Source organism: Lissotriton vulgaris, chromosome 6 (genome assembly GCF_964263255.1).
Source record: "Lissotriton vulgaris chromosome 6, aLisVul1.2, whole genome shotgun sequence".
In the NCBI taxonomy this organism is placed as follows: domain Eukaryota; kingdom Metazoa; phylum Chordata; class Amphibia; order Caudata; family Salamandridae; genus Lissotriton; species Lissotriton vulgaris.
The window spans coordinates 210,260,487-210,280,820 of record NC_141694.1 but is presented as its reverse complement, the minus strand read 5'-3'; the positions used below and the strand labels follow the sequence as shown (position 1 = coordinate 210,280,820).

Sequence of the window (20,334 nt, the reverse complement as noted above, 5' to 3'; positions counted from 1 at the left end):
TCCAGCCACTGCCAGAGGCGCAGAGCCTCCTGGCATAGGGTCCACGACCCCACCCTGCCTTGTTTGTTGCAGTACCACATGGCGGTGGTGTTGTCCGTGAACACCTGCACTACACTCCCCCGGACAGAGGGGAGGAATGCCTTCAGTGCTAGACGAATCGCCCGCAGCCCCAAAAGGTTGATCTGGAGCCGGGACTCCGCCGGAGACCAGAGGCCTCTGATCTCCGCCTCTCCCATGTGGCCTCCCCAGCCCTGGAGAGATGCGTCCGTCACAACCACGTGCTACGGGTGGGGTAGGGAGAGGGATCTGCCACTGACCCAGTCGCGGTCCGTGAGCCCCCACTGCAGTTGTCTCGCAGTGCCCTCCGAGATCAAGACATGATCAGACAGGTTGCCCTGATGCTGGGCCCACTGAAACTTCAGGTCCCACTGCAGAACCCGCATTCGCCACCGGGCGTGATGCACCAGAAGGATGCAGGGGGCCATCAGTCCCAGAAGCTGCAGCGTCAACCTGACCGAGACTCAGGATAACGGCTGAAAGATGGGAATCAGAGCCTTTATATCCCAAACCCGCTGTTTGGAAGGGTAAACCCGAAACTGCGCCGCATCGAGAACCGGTCCGATGAAGAGGAGCTTCTGAGAGGGACACAGGTGCGACTTCGGCACATTGATGGAGAACCCCAGCTGGTGCAAGAGGTCTGCTGTTGTCTGGAGGTGGTTGACGACTGTCTGGGGCAAGCCCGCCTTCAACAACCAGTGGTCGAGGTAGGGGAAGACTGAAACCCCTAACCTGTGCAGATGAGCTGCGACCACCGCCATCGCCTTCGTGAACACCCATGGGGCGTAGGTAAGGCCGAAGGGGAGCACGGTAAACTGAAAGTGCTCGTGGCCTACAGTGAACCGCCGGTGGGCCGGCAGGACGGGGATGTGGATGTGGAAAGAAGCGTCCTGCAAGTCCAACGCTACCATCCAGTCTCCTGGGTCCAGGGCAGATAAGGCCTGAGCCAGAGTCAGCATCTTGAACGTGTCCTTCTGGAGGAAGCCGTTGACGTTCCGTAGGTCCAAGACAGGGCGTAGGCCCCCTTTGCCCTTCTTGGGTACCAGAAAGTAGTGGGAGTAGCAACCACGTCCTACTTCTGGCCCAGGAACGCGCTTGATGGCCCCCTTGCCCAAGAGGGCCGAAACTTCCTCCTGCAGAAGCCGCAAGTGATCCCCCGTTACGCGGTGGTTTTGCAGTGGCATGGCTTGAGGGGTCGTCTCGAAGGGGAGGGAGTAGCCTCTCCGGACGATCTGCAGCACCCACCTGTCCGAAGTGACAGTGAGCCAGTGAGAGTGGTGATGGCGAACCCTGCCCCCACTGGCGTCACATGGGTCGAGAAGCACGGACTAGGATTGTTTAGAGACGGATGCTGCGGGGGAATGTGTGGACTGGCCTCGACGTTGTCCCCAACAGCCTCCACGGCGATTTCCACGGTCGCCACCGCGCTGGATGTTAGTCTGCGGCGAGTGGCTGACGGCACGTGTCCTTGGCCACGAAAGGAGCGAAAGGCACCCGTTTGCTGGCGCTGGCCGAGAGGCCCAAGGACTTGGCCGTAGCCCTGGAGTCCTTAAAGAGCTCAAGCGTGTGGTCTGCCTTGTAGCCAAAAAGGCGACGGCCATCAAACGGCATGTCTATCAGAGTGTTTTGGACATCTGCCGAAAAGTTGGCGGACCTCAACCAGGCATGGCGTCTAACCACCACCGTCGTTGCCATCGCTCTACCTAGTGAGTCAGTGGTATCCAGTCCACACCGGATGGAATATTTGGCTGCATCCTGACCCTCCACAAGGGCTTGGCCGAGTTTGGTCTGTACCTCCAACGGACACTCTGGCAGCACTTCCGCAACCGTCTCCCACAGAGAGTGGGTGTAGCGGCCCAAGAGGCATGCAGTGTTGGAAGACCGCAGTCCCAGACTAAGGGAGGAGAAGATCTTTTTTAAGGACTGCTAGTACCTCTTGGATTCCCTGTCCGGCGGAGACGACGGGAATGTGGTCTGGGAATTGGAGGCCTGGATGACCTGACTGACTGACTGACTGACTGACTGACTGACTGACTGACTGACTGACTGACTGACTGACTGACTGACTGACTGAATTGTTTGTAGAGCGCTCGAATGCCGCGGCGTCTTGGCGCTGTGGTGTAGAAGCACAGGGGGGTGTGACTATAGCAGGGAGAAAAGCCATGTTTTTAATGGCTTCCTGAAGCTCATTCTTGGTTTTAGTGAGCGGAGCATGCATGGCATCGAATTCCATAATTTGGAAGCTTGATGGGAGAAGGATTTTCTTCCCCAGTGCGCTTTCTTGATTCATGTCTGGCAGACAAGATCCTGGGTTGCTGACCTCAAGATACGTGGGGGGGGGGTGGAGTATCGGGAGAAGAGTTTAGCGAGGTAATGCGGGCCATTATCATGCAGGGACTTATGGACCAGGCAGAGGGCCTTAAACTGAACCCTGCGCCTAACTGGGAGCCAGTGAAGTACACGAATGTCTTTGGAGGTTGGATGTCTTTTTGGGAGATTCAGGAGGACTCTGGCTGTGGCATTTTGGATGGCCTGCAGTTTAGTCAGTTGTTTTTCTCCTGTGCCCAGATAGAGTGAATTACAATAATCCACCCGTGACATAACTAAGGCTCCCATCACAGTCTTTTGAAGAGTGGGCGGGATGTACGGCAGGATTTTCCTAAGAATCTTGATGCTGTGGAAACAAGCAGAAGTTATCTGGTAGATTTGCGCCCTGCAAGACAGGTCTTTATCCGACTCTCGGGGGTAGGGTGGGTGGACAGGAAACATGGGTCGCCCGGGGCCCGGCGGTGGCGTCTGGCCACGTTCCTATCTATGGGCGAACCCGTAGCGGGCCTGGACCAAGTGCCCAAAAGAACGTCGGTCAAGGCCTCATTAAAGGGCAGCAGAGGCTCGGCCAAGCTTGACTGCGGTTTAAGGACCTCAGTGAGGAGGTTAGTCCTCACGGCCGCGACGGGGAGCTCAAGGCCCAAGGCCTTGGCAGGCCTCTTCAACACCACACAATAGGTTGCCCCCTCCTCCGAAGCCATGGTAGGAGGGGAAACCAAACCAGTGTCTGGAGAGGTGTCCAGGCCACTGGCCTCCCCAAGGTCTCCTGTCCAGTCCTCTTGAGACTGACACTCTTTGGTCAGAGGGTCCTCAGACCCCTCCCAATCCTCCTCATCACCCATCTCCTGATACTCAGGGTTTTCAATCAATAGGGCCGGTGAAAATCTCCAAACGCCGTCGAAAGTGGCGCCCAGCGGAGCCGTTCCAACGTCGAAACCGGAGCGAAGGAGGCATCGGGGCGGCACCGTCCTCGGGAGGCGACACCTGACGGACCGACGTCGGGGGGGGTCGTAAGGTCCACCGGTGACAATCCGGATCCCAAAGAACGTCCAGTGGGGTCCCGCGGCACCGGGCCCGAAGGTGCCGGCGGTGTCGGGACTGTGGGGCCCCGCGGCGCCAGGGCCGAAGCACCTGACTGCGTCGAGGCCGAAGCCTTCGCCCCGCTAGGGGCCCCAAACTGGTCCGCTGGGCCCGAAGGCGCCGTGGAGCCCGTCGGAGGAGAGAGGGACTTCATGGCCATGAGGAAGCGTTTGATCTCCTCCGGTGTCGCGTCTCGCCAAGGGACCGGAGGGTGTGGGGCGGGACGCGACGCCCGCGACTCTGAAGGAGCCGCGTGGGAGGTGTCACCCGAACCCTCGGCCGCATCGCGCGAGCGTCGGGGGAGTCAGAAGAGCGATGACGCCTCTTCGACTTCTTGTGCTTCTTACCCGACAACGACTTCGACCCAGAGGAGTGGTGCCGACTCCCGGAGCTGTGGTGGCTCCATCCTGGCGACCTGTCCCTCGACCTCCCGTGGGACCGGGAACTCTCGCGGCGCGGGCCGACTGCCGGAGTTCGAGTCACCTGCGGGACCGCTCCTGCCTGGCTTTCGAAGAGAGGGCCCGGCAGTCGGAGCAGGCATTGTCGTCGTGGTCGACGCCTAGACAAGTTAGGCACAGGTGGTGAGGATCCGTGACCGACATCGTGCGGTCGCAATCCTCGCAGTGCTTGAAACCAGGCATCCCTACGGCACCGATCGGAGTCTTAAGACTTCGAGAAACGATCAAAAATGATCCCAAAAAGTTAGTCAAAAATTGACTAGGTTTACTGCTTTTTCCAGATCTGCGCTGGCTGGCGTGGAAAAAAGAAGAACTGACGTCAGCATGCGGAGGCGGCGTCTAAGTACTTTGGCGCCCACGACGCCGACGATGGACGCGGAACCGTAGACGACGCCTACCGACGCACAAGGGTACTGCTAACCAAAAGTTTCCGGATCCAGTCTGACGCCTGGGGATATTCTATGGTAAGGAATTTATCACTAACGTGTCTCTTTCAGTTACTGACCTCAGGAGTCCCTTGGCTTTGAGGCTCTGTGCCTTCACCTTGAGTCTCCTGGCACTGAGGTGCTGAATAGTCAAAACCACTGAGGGCGGAGCAGAGTTCCTAGCCTCCTTCAGGAGAGGCTGATTTGTTAAGGAATGGTGCACTCACGGACATTACTTGCATTCAAACCAATGGCATTTTTTAGGTCAAATTCCAGAGACACACTTTACTCTGTATGTTGTTTATGAAGTCAATGCTAGGAGGGAAGACCTTCAATGTCTGCTAGAGCATGAGGACATTTTGCCTGCTTTTCACAGTCAGAGCTTGAAATCAGAGGTGCAGTGTTTGTCCTGGGTTCAGGTATCATAGAAAGGTTCGAAAATTCTTAATCTCTGGTGTCAAACTCAGGCGAGGACACTTGCATTAGGCTCTGCTACTGATGGGTCTCCAGCCTACCGAATAATCAGTCCCCATCTTTCACCCTTCCACAGCTTGGCTGCCTCCAAGAAAATGCTTTGTTGTACAATCCACTACCACAAGACACGACATCCTTGCTGTAGCTTGATGTATATGATGGTGGTAGTGTTTTCAGAAAGAGTTTGCACAGTGCTTCTCGAGGAGGGGAAGAAACCCTTCAGGACTAGATGGACTGACCTCACCTCTAGCACATTTATGTGCCTGTATTGTTCTGAGGTGGACCAAAAGACCTTGCACTAACCTCTCTCCAGGTGGGTTCCAGAGCTGAACAGTGGCCTGCGACTGCAGAGGTCAGGGGGAAACACCCACTTTAAAGATGGAGGGGGTCATCAGCCAACTTAGCTTTGAGACGACAGAGTGGAAACTTGTCCTGTGAGCAAAGAAGCTCTTCGGGTGCTGAAGCCACCTGCCTCCTCAGGCATCACTAAATGAAGTACATTCATCACTTGGTATATGGTTCAAATAGAACTGTGGTTCCCAAAGTGTGCGCCGCGGCACCCTGGTGCGCCGTGAAGGGAAGCCAGGGGCGCCGCGCAGGGTGTGGATTTGGGAAAAAAATATAATTATCCTCAAAATGCAGTTTAACTGCGAGCTGCCAAATTTGGAGCTGGGGAACCGGATTCGACCCTCGACGTCGGCTCAGAATCCTGTGTCATTCTGGGCAAATCACTATCTCCCAGCGCCTACCAAAGCAGAATAAATGAATGTATCCTTGTGTAACGTGACTGAGTTTGCGCTATATAAATTCATCTGCAACGTTGTCTGACTCGCACCCAGGGAACAGCCGCAGGACTCTCGAATCAGGCCCTGGAGCACCAGTTCTTGACTTCCTGAAGCGGCGCATGTGTCATGCCTTATATGCCCTAAAAACAGCGTGTGGGGAGCACTGTCCCCGGTGCTTAGAGCAGACAAATGGAGAACGGGAGCCCATCCCCCTAGAACGGGGAAGCGTGACCACTGGCAACAAAGTCACTTGCCGAGTGGGAACAGCCACTGCATGCTCCTGGGCGTTAAGACTGCACAGCGAGGAACCCTCTGGCGAGAACCCCTCTGCCAGGAGGTCATGGAGCGCCGGGCTCATACCAGAGGGCTAAGGAAGGATCTGTACTCTACCAGCATTCTGCCCTGTACACCGAGCGAGAGGCTGAGTGGGGGCCGCAGCGGTTACCGCAATTCTGACACATGGGACACAGTGAGGTCGCTCCACTGCCTCGACGGTGAGTGCCCTGTCAGTGTGGGCACATACCTGAGGGGGCCTTTGTTGTCTTAGCCTCAGTTAGCCTGGTGGGAAGGAATCCTCCACGGAGGCCCTGCTCGACATTATCCCCTTGCCTAACCTACCGCAGTCATTGTAATAGGGGGCATGTGTACCAGTAGCATACCGGTGGGAGAGCAGTGATTATTACATTAATGTAGGAGGCACCAAGAGGCACTGCACTCTACATGCTGTTTTAGCTACCATAACGGGTCCGATAGAATCGCAAGAGCGCTGTGACCCGGGTTGTTTTATGGTGACGCGATGATTCAAGTGGTTTATTCATTACCTGCTGTAATGTGATGTAGGTTTTCCTCACCATGCCAGGACCTGACTAGAATGGCCTGATGATTTATGTATTTTTACCTTGCATTCATGGAATAGCGAATATCATTTCAGGACCTGCATAATGTGTACAGCCCATAAGTCTGCCATGGCTTAGGTGCATACCAAAGCCAACCACAAACCACATTTCTAGCACTACCTTTCTGCCACAATGTTTGTATATACTGAAGAATTCAATGTGCCTTTTATAGCCCATCTCCCCTCCCCAAGATATTTCACTCATAGGACAGACTGATGGGGTGCTGGTCTGGGCAGACAGCATAGTAGAGAAATTTGAAGCAGTGAAACTCCACTGGGTGCATGGCGGGCTTGGGCTCCCACACCTAATTCTTTATTATGCTGCATGGGGGAGAAGGGTGCAAGGCAGAGGGGAAAAGGTTGCAAGGGGGATGGTGATGAAGTTGAAAAAGTAAATGTGCCCCCCCTCCCCCCCCCCCCAAAAAACATTTCTGCAGATGCCCATGATCCGAGCGCACCCCACGTAAACTTCTTGTAACGCCACAGAGCTCCTTGAGCCTTTCTCTAGCCTGGTTACTTTTAGTGGGACTGCTTTATACTACTCTATGATGGTGTTGTATACATTGAGATGTACTTTATAAGATCTTTGTGATTGCAAATAAAGTTTTATGATAGTGATAGCTACTCTCTGAATCCTACATCACGTCTAGGCTTGATTTTTCATGTAGACCAGGGTTCCCAAAGGGTGTGCCGCGGCACCCGGGTGCGTGGGTAAAAAAATGGTGGGGAGCCACGGCCAACTGTCAATTAGGTCAAGGGAGCCACAGGTCAAAAAAGTTTGAGAACCACTGCAATAGAACCTTGTAAAATCAGAATGTTACCCCAAATATCTGTGATTCCCTGAGGAGGCTGAAAAGATCTCATGTAGGCTGTGGTGTACATCACCCCAAAGCAGAACATCGGCTGCTAGTTGATAAAGAAGCCCAAGTGATGCAACAGAGTCAGTGGGTACTCCAGATGGTTTTACACGAGTGCAAAAGTCCCTGTAGCAACCAGCAAATAATGTAAATATGGAAATAGATGGTTTTCTGGGAGCAGCCACTACCACAGCTAGCACGTTGGTGAAGGCTCGCTGAGTAGTCGCGGGGCAGAACTATGATTTGACAGCACTATGAATCAAAGATAACACCTGTCATCAGGTACACTTTGCACATTAAAATAGGCATTCTGGAGATTGATGGATGCCATCCAATCCCGCAAATTAAGCTTAGGAGACCCAATCAAAAAGACTACATTTATTACATTCTGGACAGGCAGAAACGCTTAATGGTTTTATGTGGGACACATGGCAGATCTGGACAGCTATTTCGAAGAGTAAATGTATTCTGGATCAAGCCTGCAACTCAGACATTTATAAAACCAGGAATCTGTGGCAAGAAGTGTCCATCAAAAAATTATGTTTTGTACATATTCTGGATTGAACCTACTTAACAGCACTAAGCAGTCACCATTAAAGTATGGAGAAAAAAATGGTATCAAAGTAAGATTTACACAGAGTGTAACAAAATTCATGCCATTGGGAACTGTTTGATGAAATCAATACAAATGTTTCCCCACCCTCCAAAAAAAAGGGCATGACAAATCTTTGATACGGATTCATAACTTGCTGATGAGATACATTTTTGAATTATTCATAAACTTGACACCTTACCTTTCTAACATATGATGGCTTTGGTTTGGCACTTTCATTGTCATCCTCTTTAGGCACCTCTGAAACATCCTTTAGATCTGTAACAGGCTAAATATGGAAAAGTCTGTTATTTGCAAGGAAAATTATGCAAACAAAACAGTATAATTTTTCCATGCTGCTCCTGGAAAACCTGCATGTTATTGTGGCCGACTGTTTTACTTTACATTTGCAATATTTTGATCCTCTGTTAATTATTTGTTTTTTTTCTTTATGAATGGACTAGATTCACAAGTTTGCGTGTCTGTAACACAGAAATGATTTTGTCCTTGCTTGGCGTGAGCCTATTGTACTTTCATAATGTTCGGATCTACTGCAACACATTTTTATTAGCACCAAGACTGTTACAAGGAGTAATATGTTGAGGTTGACAATTCATGAACAGTTTTTTAATTCCCTTTTCATTTTTAAACGAGGCTGGTCTGTATACGTAGTTTGTTTTCTCCCAGTACACGTTTTAAAATAACTGCCATAAAATGTCCATTTTGCATTCGAATTGCTGCAAACTTGAATCTCCCACTTATGTCCATCAAAAACAAACTAAAGGGACGGTTGAACAACTATTTTACATATCGTACTGTGCCGATTCTCTGAAAAAAACTGATATTTATATTTCCACTATCCTTGTAGGACAGATGGAAAAACACACAGAAAGGGATTCTTTCACTTATAGTACTTGCCGATGTCCAGTGGTCCATCAATTGTCCTAGCTCCTTATCTGGTAGAGACATAGTCTAGCCTCATATTCCTTACCTTAGAATTCTCCCAAGACTCAATTTTTTAAAACATTTTGTTAATTTATATTATACGCCTGCAAAGATGTTGAAATGGGGTGGGAGTCAGGATGGTAAATGTTTTCGTTGTGGGAGTGATAATGCGGATTGTTTAGATGTGTTTTTCTCTTGTAGTAAAAAAATGTTTTTATATTAATGATATTGAAAAGTTTTTGTCAGAGATCACTGGGATCCCTATTAAAGTTACTGCAGCTACGATCTTATTAGGAATCGGTAGAGATTTAGAAATTGGGAATCCTATGCATAAACATCTCTATCTACTGTTTATGGCTATGGTCGTTGCTCGTTTGTGTGTGGCTGCCCTTTGGCATCAGCCTGAGGTCCCCGCTTTTGAAGGGTGTCGAGCCAGAAAGTAGAATATATATAATTTAGAATTTAGTTTGTATTCAGCTAAAGGCTCAAGGAAACGAAAGACTGGTATTTATATCTGGGGGGCTTTTTTTGAGCATATGAAGGCTTTCCACTAGCTCTATTCATTGGTCTGCTCCGTTACTCACATTTTGCTTCAGCCCAACAGAGTACACAGCATGGCCCAGTGGGTCAGCCTACTTCACCCACTAGGTAACTTTACATTAAGTGACTACATGTTGCTCTTTCTCAAGGAGCACATCCACACACGAGTCAGTTCAATTAAGTGTCAGTACTTCTATTTTTACGGTATTCGTACTTTAGTGTTGCCTTTGAGTTTACAGCCAGATGTAATAGCATATGCTTTCTGCCACTTGTTTTCATTTGGAGCAGGGGGCACATTTCAACTTTGAGTACCTGTCTCCTGCTAATGCTGTTGTAAATACCTCTGGAGTGGCCATTGCTTACCTGACTACTGCGGTTTCATAGCATACAAAGACAGTGTCCATTTGAAACTGTTCTTTCTAAAAATATCCTCTTTTTAATGAGAACAAAATAAAGTGCATTTACAACTGCACTTCTGTATGTCATGCTGGTATATTGGTAAACATTTTAATGGAGGGCTACAGTTATACTTGTAAACCAATTCAGTCTGCATGTTCAGCTTATATGGCTTTCTCATTTGTTTTCATCGTATGTCCTGCACATACAGACATTCAACTACTATATTTCTAATTGAAGCCATGTCATGTATTCAGATTTCCTGTGCTATCAGTCAATTTGCCTATCTATCTCTTTGCCAATTTATCATTGTAAATCTAACTACCTTTGCTACTCTATTGATCGGTCTACCTATACATATCTATCTACAGGCGCAACTGTCTATCTATGTAAACTTCTCTATGTATGCAACCCTCTCCATCTAGCTATCTACGGAATCAAATCGATCAACCGTCTACCTAACACCATCTATCTATACACCCCTATCGGTCTTTGTAAGCCTCTATATTTATCTTTTCAACCCTCTATTTTTAATGAAGAATTGCAAAAACATTACAAAAAAAGCATTACAAAATAGGAGAAGCTGGGAGCCAATGTCATATCAATTGGCTTTTTTAGGCTTCCATGGGTCTGGTTCTAGCCAAGACCTTTTGATTTTTCTCACATTATGTTTATAACAGTTGCTTCTATGTGTTTTTCAGCTCAACTTCATCCACTAGTATGTTGTGTCATTCAAGTTTTTCTTGCACCTACATCAGCATGCACCACGAGACAATAGGTCAGCCCACTTCAGTCTGGCTGACTTCACAGCCAATTATAGCATGCAGCCCTTTTACAAGGAGCAAAGCCACACACAAAGTTGTTTCCTTCATTGCCAGTGACTACTATAGCAATGTGTGCTATTTCGAAACCAACAAAATACTATTTTTTTAGATTGAGGATGGCATGGCAGTTTTTCCAACACAAACGTTTTGCAAAAAGCATGACCGAAAAAAAAAAACCAACTGTGAAAGCCATCTGGCTGGCGGCCAACGCCAGACCGATTGGCTTTGCTACAGCTTGTTTTATGCTCTGGTGAAGGGGAGCGGGTTGAGGTGGTGTTGAAGAAGAAACTTTTCCTGTAAAGCATCTCAATATGTTTGCAGACTGTGTCTGAAACCCGAGCTGAGGTTGAGGAGTCCCCTCTACCGTTGACAGCACATCTGCCCCAATAATGGATGCAGGACACACGGACTGTGAAGCTGCTGTGGTGCTCCTTCAATGTCCTTAATATAAAGCTGTGCAAAGCAAATGGAGGATCTGTAATGTGCCTGATGAGCAGGTGAAAGGAGTACAGCACAATCTAGTTTCTGCCTGGCGATAAGCACCCAGAGCTGCACTTTGGGGCAGGATAGGCGCGAAAAAGCTGGCAAGTACGGAGATCTTAATACACATTTGGGCCAGGAATGGAGTACATCAGCCAAGGGTAGCAGTAGTGCCAGCAGGGGCTCAATTAGGGAAAGATGGGGTTAATGGGAAAAGCAAGAAATACTAAGTGGAGTCTGCTCAAAAGCCCTATTTTGCTTGTATGACTTGTGCTGGTTTGTTCTAGGTGGAAGGAAAGTGAACAGCAAAAACAGTCTTTCCCAATGAAGAGAATTAATCAATGAAGTGGCCTGACCCTAAGCTGTCGTGGCAGGAAACACAATGTGACTGACTCTTGAACAGCCCAATGGATGTCGAAGGCTGACCGAAAGCCCCTGCAGCATAATTTAAGACTATTTTCATTAGGAGTGTTTCCAAACATGAGGCGGTCTAGGCCAGACCTAAAAAATGTAGAAACCAAAAGTTTGCGATTGAACTTTACTCCACAACTTATGACACAAATAGCTTTGTGTTACTCCTCAGGTTGTTGCCATTATGAGCCTCAACCAACAAACAACGCAGATTAAGAACAATTGTTACTTACCTGTAAAGAGTTGGTTATCCAGTATTGGTGTCTTTCATAGTACCTCAGATTTTCGCAGCACAAGAGTGACCACAGAGTCTATGAGGAGAAGAGAGCCTCTGAGGGGAGGTGGGCGGGTCGCATATGAAAGACACCAATACTGGAGAACCACCTGTTTACAGGTAAGTAACAATTGTTCTTCTCCAGTATTAGGGTGTCTTTCATAGAGTCACATGCTTGAATATAGAATAGAAAGCAGTAATAATGAACCGACTTATAAGACCAAAGTATGTGTATATATATATATATATATATATATATATATATATATATATATATATATAGTCATTCAAGTCATACAGTAACATGGTAAACCATAAAGTAGGAGGGAAGACAGAGGCTCACCTTATTGAAAAAGATTGCGAAGCACAGGCTGTCCCACTGCAGTATCTGCTTCATTGATGGCACCCAGGCAGTAGTGTTTTGTAAACGTGTGCCTGCTGGACCACGTGGCTGCTCTGCAGATCTGATGCAGCGGCACACCGGCGAACAGGGCAGTTGAAGACATCGCCCTGGTCGAATGGGCCCTCACTGAAGACTGTAGAGGCTTGCCTGCCATTTGATGGCAGAAAGCGATGGCCGAGGAAACCCAACAAGCAATAGTAGGTTTGGTAACTGGACGCCCTTTATGGAAGCGTCCATAAGCTATGAACAGTTGGTCAGCTTTACGAAAAGGAGCTGTTCTGCTGATGTAAAATTTTAAGCACCTTTTAATGTCCAAGGAGTGCAAGCGCAGCTCCGCTGGAGACCGTGGGTTAGCAAAGAAAGTCTTTAGGAAAACCGGTTCGTTGATGTGGAAATCCGAAGGCACCTTAGGCAGGAAGGTGGAATTAGTACGAAGCACTACACAGTCCGGCTGAAATTGAAGAAAAGGAGGATATATAGTGAAGGCATGAATATCACTTACGCGACGTGAAGATGTCAACGCAAGGAGAAGAGCAACCTTCCAAGTAAGAAACTTCAAGTCTGCCTTGTGTATAGGTTCGAATGGTGCCTTCATTAGTTGTGCGAATACTATGTTAAGGCGCCAAGAAGGAGGAGGGCGCCGAACGGGTGGAAATTTTCGGAACAATCCTTTGAAAAATTGACGTATTAGCCCAGAAGAACAAAGTGAAGAGGAGCCATCCTGGCGGAAGCGGGAAATTATCGCCAGAAAAACCTTCAAAATTGAATGAGACAGTCTGGATTGAGCCAGTTGCAGAAAGAACGGGAGGAGTTGTGCAGGCATGGAACGAATGGGATGGACACCAGCAGCTGCGCACCAATGGAAGAACCTTCTCCATTTAAGCTTGTAGGTTTTAACAGTAGACGGTGCTCTGGCCTGAGCGAGAATGTCTCTGCAGTCTGGCGGAATGGTTAAATGGGCAAATTCAAGGTGCTCAGGTTCCAGGCTGACAAACTCAGAGAGGAGGGGTCCGGATGGCAAATCTGACCCTTGTCCATCATGAGGAGGTCCATCCGAGGATGAAGGATGGACTCGCACTTGGATAGAAGGAGCAGCTCCGAGAACCATGCCTGTCGAGGCCATCTTGGAGCGATCAGAAGAATGTGGCAAGGCTGCCTCCGCATCTTCCACAATACTCGAGGCACCAGAGGGATCGGAGGAAAAGCGTAAGCAAAAAGATTGCACCAATTGATCAAAAGGGCATTGCCCTGTGACCCTCGGTGGGGATGCCAGCTTGCGTAAGATGGGCATTTCCGGTTCTCTGGTGTGGCAAAGAGATCCATCGACGGACGACCCCATCGCTGAAAAATCAACTCTAGTGTTGGTTGATGTAACTCCCATTCGTGGGTCGATGACGTGGACCTGCTGAGGGAATCCGCTAGAATGTTTGAGACACCTGGAAGATGAACTGCGGTGAGAGTGATGTGGTGACTCAGAGCCCAGTCCCAGATCGATTGCGCCAGTTGAGACAAGAGTGGAGACTTTGTTCCGCCCAGCTTGTTTATATAATGCATGCTGGTTGTGTTGTCCGGTTGAATAAGGACTGATTCTCCTTGAATCACAGGATGGAATGACTTGAGCGCTAGAAAAAAATGGCCATCAACTCCAGCCTGTTGATGTGCCAGGCTCTCTAAGGCAGAGTCCACTTGCCCTTTATGGACAGACCTTGAAGATGTGCCCCCTATCATTCCAACGAGGCGTCTGTCGTTAGAGTTAGTTCCGGAGTGATGGAGAGGAACGAAGTCCCTGCCGACAGATTGGATTGCTGCGCCCACCATTTGAGAGCCGCCCTCATGCGAGCTGTGACACAGACCATGTTGTTGACGGAACCAGTGTACTGACGCCATTGTTCATCCAGTTCTTCTTGAATTGGGCGTGTACGTAGTCTGCAATTTGGGATCAGTGCAATGCACGATGATGCCATCCCTAGAAATGACTTTAATAGTCAGACTGAAACGGACTGTTTTTTCCGTAGAAGAGACACCAATTGAAGTATCATTTGCTGACGCTCCTGAGACACAAAAGCTTTTGCAAGAGTTGTATCCAACGTGGCCCCTAGAAAATTCTTGCAGAGAGCTGGATGTAACTGGGACTTTTCGGTGTTGATGGAAAGTCTGAGGGAGCGAAAGACCTCCTGACAAAGGGGTGTGTCCTGAAGCAACTGCGTGCGAGACTGATTTTAGGAGACAGTCGTCCAGGTATGGAAAGTTTTGGACACCCTGGAGATGCAGATAAGCGACCACAGGAGCTAACACATTTGTAAAGACGTGAGGGGCGGAGCGTAGGCCGAAAGGCAGCACTTTGAACTGGAAGTCCTTCCTTCCCATGCGGAATCGCAAGTACTTCTGATGTCGCGGAATAATAGGGACATGGAAGTAGGCGTCTTGGAGGTCGATGGTTGCCATGAAATCTCCATTTAAGAGCAAGCGTAAGATCTCCAACAGCGTTAGCATACGGAAGGACTGGCACTTGCGAGGACTCAACAAGTATCTCAAGTCCAATATCTGTCGCCAATCTCCGTTCTTCTTGATAAGGAAAAAATGGGAATAAAATCCCTTCCCCCTTTGAGACTTGGGCACCTCCTCGACTGCCCCCTTCTGTATCATAAGGCGAATTTGATGGAAAAGTTCATGGATGTGGGCTGGAGGTGGGCCGGAAGGTGGAGTAGGAGGAGGAAGTTTGATGAACTCTAAAGCATGGCCCTTCTCTACAATGTCCAAAACCCAACGGTCCGAAGTGATGGAGGACCATTGAGAACAAAACAGGGAGATTCGACCTCCAACTCTTTGGGGCAAAGGCAAGTCATTGTCTCTTGGGAGTAGATCCTCTGTAGGAAGATTTTCCCATATAGGTCTTAGAAGACTGCTGACGGGAAGACTGTTGCTGGTTATTGGAGTAGCGTTGGTTGCCTTGGTTGTAGGAACGATATTGGTTGCTTCCTCCTTGAAAATTTGACGAGGTGCCGTGTCCACGTGCACCACGAAAGGGCTGCTTCCGAAATTGTAAATTTCCTAAATAGCGGGCAGTGTCGGTATCTTTTTTGATAGACTGTAATGCCTCATCGACATGAGCCCAAAAAGTGACTCTCCATCATACGGCATATCCAGTATTTTCGCCTGCACCTCTTGCCGAAAGGATGTGGAACGTAACCAGCCCTGCCTGCGTAGAACAGCCACTCCAGCGAGCTGTCGGAAACCCGTACAGGCAATATCGATGGCACAGTCAATAATCTCCTCCGATGTTCTCTCACCTTCTTGGAGAAGTTGCAAAGCTTCCGCCTTTGAAGCATCTGGAACAAAAGCCACCAAAACCGTCATGTCTGCCCACATCTGGCGGTCGTACCGCCCCAAAATAGCCAAAGCATTGGCCGCTCTCACTGTAGTGGAGGCCATCGTTGAAAATGTTCAGCAAATAGCATCCAGACGACGACCGTCACAATCTGGTGGAGCAGACACAGACGCAGGGTTCCGAGAACGGCGCTGAGCTGCCTGCGTAACCACCGAATCTGTTTTCGGCTGTCCAATCAGGCACGCTGGACTGCCGATAGGCGCCTTATATTTCTTCTCCAAACAGGGCATCTGTGCCGGTAGTGAATTTGGGGTCTGCATCAACTTCACCCCCTCAGCCCAGATAAAGTCAATAATAGGCACAGTATGGACTTGCTTAAATGGTTGGTTTTTGAAATCATAGAGGAAGCAATCCTCTTCCCTCTGGACTCTTGGCAACTTAAAACTTTGAGCCGCCCTATCCATCAGCTGATGGAAACTTGCTATATCCACAGGAGGAGAATCACCTGGTGTTACCGGCGAGGGAGATAGTGTCTAAACTTGATAATTATCCCAATCCGCCATATCCTCATCATCATCATCGTTGTCGTCATACACCGTCGTGTGTATCCAAACTGACGTTTGTATCTGAGGAGAAGAGGTTGGTAGAGGCGGCAGAGGAGCCACAGCAGGCATTGCAACAGGCGTTAAAACAGAAGGAACCGTAGGTACCTGTGGAAAAGGCGGGAAACGCCTATTATAATCGTCCTAAAGGGGTGGGCCCTTAGAACCTGGGTCCATGAAACAGTACAAAGAAGAGAAGGTCCGAGTTATAAATCAATTAGTTCACAAAATAAGTTCTGTATTACACCATACAGTCAAACACCACAAGTTAATTTCACCGAATGTAACTGAATAATTCTAAAGAAGGAATATACAGTATTCAAATTTCAAATTGCATTTATTTATGCAATGATTTACTTCCGTAGTTTGTTCAACATATTGTGTCTCATATTCAACAACATTACTTCAATGTAATTGTGAATTCATTACATTTAGAGTGCTCTCAGTGAGGAAGGGAAGGGAAGTGCAAAAGTTGTGAGGGACTGGGTAAAGGTAGCGTGACTTTTAAGAACATCGCGTTAAAGTCAAAAAACGCCTTTACAATCAAAGTAGTATAGAAGTTCCCAAGTTACATCACACATAGTTTAAATCAATTCTGTTCTTTGAGTCCTATGGTGTGTTAGGTTGGCGTAGTCTACGCTTCGACCCCCGTGTATGCTTAAGGGTTATTCATGCCTCATGTTGGGGTCTTCGTCAGGACAGTGAATAGAGAGCATCAAAGGACGGTCGCCATCTTTACCGTCATTGAGTGGGCCTGGGCGTTTTCCTGGAAGTTTTTGACAGTATTCCTCATTGGAGAATAGACATCACCGTGTCACGTGTGGTTTCAAAGATCAATCCTTGATTTCAATGCGCGGCGTGCGCCGTTCTCTTTGGCGTGCAACCGCCGCCGTCCGCGCTCGTAGCTACCTCGATGCATCCTTAGAACGGTGCACGCTGCGCATTGAACCCAAGGATTGAATAACCCTTAAGCGTAAACAGGGGTCGAAACTTAGACTACGCCAACCTAACACACCATAGGACTCAAAGAAAAGAATTGATGGTCTTCAGTGGCGAAACTCAGAGTTTAAGGGATAAAATCATATGGTCCCTGGGCATCTTCGAGAAGTGGCAAAAGTGGGCTAGAAAAATAATATTCAACGAATAAGGTGATGCACCGGTCGGTATTAACCATACAGCCTCAGAACTAAAGTGGAAATGGCTGCGTGGTTCCAAGCTAATGGTGTCTGGACAGTATCAGCACTTCAAGATGAGCCTAAGGACTTGGTAAACTGAAGAAAGGCTCTCCAGCCCTGCTTGCCGTCAGTCCCCCTCCAGCCCTGTTGCCGTCAGTCCCCCTCCAGCCCTGCTTGCCGTCAGTCCCCCCTCCAGCCCTGCTTGCCGTCAGTCCCCCCTCCAGCCCTGCTTGCCGTCAGTCCCCCCTCCAGCCCAGCTCGCCGTCAGTCCCCCCTCCAGCCCAGCTCGCCGTCAGTCCCCCCTCCAGCCCAGCTCGCCGTCAGTCCCCCCTCCAGCCCAGCCAGCCGTCAGTCCCCCCTCCAGCCCGCCGTCAGTCCCCCCTCCAGCCCAGCTCGCCGTCAGTCCCCCCTCCAGCCCAGCTCGCCGTCAGTCCCCCCTCCAGCCCAGCTCGCCGTCAGTCCCCCCCTCCAGCCCAGCTCGCCGTCAGTCCCTCCTCCAGCCCAGCTCGCCGTCAGTCCCCCCTCCAGCCCAGCTCGCCGTCAGTACCCCCTCCAGCCCAGCTCGCCGTCAGTCCCCCCTCCAGCTCAGCTCGCCGTCAGTCCCCACTCCAGCCCAGCTCGCCGCCAGTCCCCCCCTCCAACCCAGCTCGCCGCCAGTCCCCTCCAACCCAGCTCGCCGCCAGTCCCCCTCCAATCCAGCTCGCCGCCAGTCCCCCTCCAACCCAGCTCGTCGCCAGTCCCCCTCCAACCCAGGTCGTCGCCAGTCCCCTCCAACCCGGCTCGCCGCCAGTCCCCCTCCAACCCGGCTCGCCGCCAGTCCCCCTCCAACCCGGCTCGCCGCCAGTCCCCCTCCAACCCGGCTCGCCGCCAGTCCCCCTCCAACCCGGCTCGCCGCCAGTCCCCCTCCAACCCGGCTCGCCGCCAGTCCCCCTTCAACCCGGCTCGCCGCCAGTCCCCCTCCTACCCGGCTCGCCGCCAGTCCCCCTCCAACCCGGCTCGCCGCCAGTCCCCCTCCAACCCGGCTCGCAGCCAGTCCCCTCCGGCTCGCAGCCAGTCCCCTCCGGCTCGCAGCCAGTCCCCTCCGGCTCGCAGCCAGTCCCCTCCGGCTCGCAGCCAGTCCCCTCCGGCTCGCTGCCAGTCCCCTCCGGCTCGCTGCCAGTCCCCTCCGGCTCGCTGCCAGTCCCCTCTGGCTCGCTGCCAGTCCCCTCCGGCCCTGCTCGCTGCCAGTCCCCTCCAGCCCTGCTCGCTGCCAGTCCCCTCCAGCCCTGCTCGCTGCCAGTCCCCTCCAGCCCTGCTCGCTGCCAGTCCCCTCCAGCCCTGCTCGCTGCCAGTCCCCTCCAGCCCTGCTCGCTGCCAGTCCCCTCCAGCCCTGCTCGCTGCCAGTCCCCTCCAGCCCTGCTCGCTGCCAGTCCCCTCCAGCCCTGCTCGCTGCCAGTCCCCTCCAGCCCTGCTCGCTGCCAGTCCCCACCAGCCCTGCTCGCTGCCAGTCCCCACCAGCCCTGCTCGCTGCCAGTCCCCACCAGCCCTGCTCGCTGCCAGTCCCCTCCAGCCCTGCTCGCCGCCAGTCCCCTCCAGCCCTGCTCGCCGCCAGTCCCCTCCAGCCCTGCTCGCCGCCAGTCCCCTCCAGCCCTGCTCGCCGCCAGTCCCCTCCAGCCCTGCTCGCCGCCAGTCCCCTCCAGCCCTGCTCGCCGCCAGTCCTCTCCAGCCCTGCTCGCCACCAGTCCTCTCCAGCCATGCTCGCCACCAGTCCTCTACAGCCCTGCTCGCTACCAGTCCCCTCCAGCCCTGCTCGCTACCAGTTCCCTCCAGCCCTGCTCGCTACCAGTCCCCTCCAGCCCTGCTCGCTACCAGTCCTCTCCAGCCCTGCTCGCTATCAGTCCTCTCCAGCCTTGCTCGCTACCAGTCCCCTCCAGCCCGGCTCGCTACCAGTCCCCTTCAGCCCGGCTCGCTACCAGCCCCCTCCAGCCTGGCTCGCTACCAGTCCCCTCCAGCCCTGCTCGCTACCAGTCCCCTCCAGCCCTGCTCGCTACCAGTCCCCTCCAGCCCGGCTCGCTACCAGTCCCCTCCAGCCCTGCTCGCTACCAGTCCCCTCCAGCCCTGCTCGCTACCAGTCCCCTCCAGCCCTGCTCGCTACCAGTGCCCTCCCCTCCAGCCCGGCTCGCTACCAGTCCCCTCCAGCCCTGCTCGCTACCAGTCCCCTCCAGCCCTGCTCGCTACCAGTCCCCTCCAGCCCTGCTCGCTACCAGTCCCCTCCAGGCCTGCTCGCTACCAGTGCCCTCCAGCCCTGCTCGCTACCAGTGCCCTCCAGCCCTGCTCGCTACCAGTGCCCTCCAGCCCTGCTCGATACCAGTGCCCTCCAGCCCGGCTCGCTACCAGTCCCCTTCAGCCCGGCTCGCTACCAGTCCCCTCCAGCCGGGCTCGCTACCAGTCCCCTCCAGCCCTGCTCGCTACCAGTCCCCTCCAGCCCTGCTCGCTACCAGTGCCCTCCAGCCCGGCTCGCTACCAGTCCCCTCCAGCCCTGCTCGCTACCAGTCCCCTCCAGCCCTGCTCGCTACCAGTCCCCTCCAGCCCTGCTCGCTACCAGTCCCCTCCAGCCCTGCTCGCTACCAGTGCCCTCCCCTCCAGCCCGGCTCGCTACCAGTCCCCTCCAACCCAGCTCGCCGCCAGTCCCCTCCAGCCCTGCTCGCTACCAGTCCCCTCCAGCCCTGCTCGCTACCAGTCCTCCCCAGCCCTGCTCGCTACCAGTCCTCCCCAGCCCTGCTCGCTACCAGTCCTCCCCAGCCCTGCTCGCTACCAGTCCTCCCCAGCCCTGCTCGCTACCAGTCCCCTCCAGCCCAGCTCGCTACCAGTGCCCTCCAGCCCGGCTCGCTACCAGTCCCCTCCAGCCCTGCTCGCTACCAGTCCCCTCCAGCCCTGCTCGCTACCAGTCCCCTCCAGCCCTGCTCGCTACCAGTCCCCTTTAGCCCTGCTAGCTACCAGTCCCCTCCAGCCCTGCTCGCTACCAG

At 52.0% G+C, this 20,334-nt stretch overlaps 1 protein-coding gene across 2 annotated transcripts in view; it reads right to left on the bottom strand.

Moving 5' to 3' along the window:
• CD2AP (CD2 associated protein) overlaps positions 1–20,334 on the bottom strand; it is a 630,446-nt gene that overhangs the window by 72,381 nt on the left and 537,731 nt on the right. For both annotated transcript variants that reach the window (XM_086926250.1, XM_086926251.1), the window contains exon 16: positions 8,154–8,240. In XM_086926250.1, the coding sequence (XP_086782376.1) occupies positions 8,154–8,240 (87 nt within the window). The remainder of the gene's footprint in view (positions 1–8,153; positions 8,241–20,334) is intronic.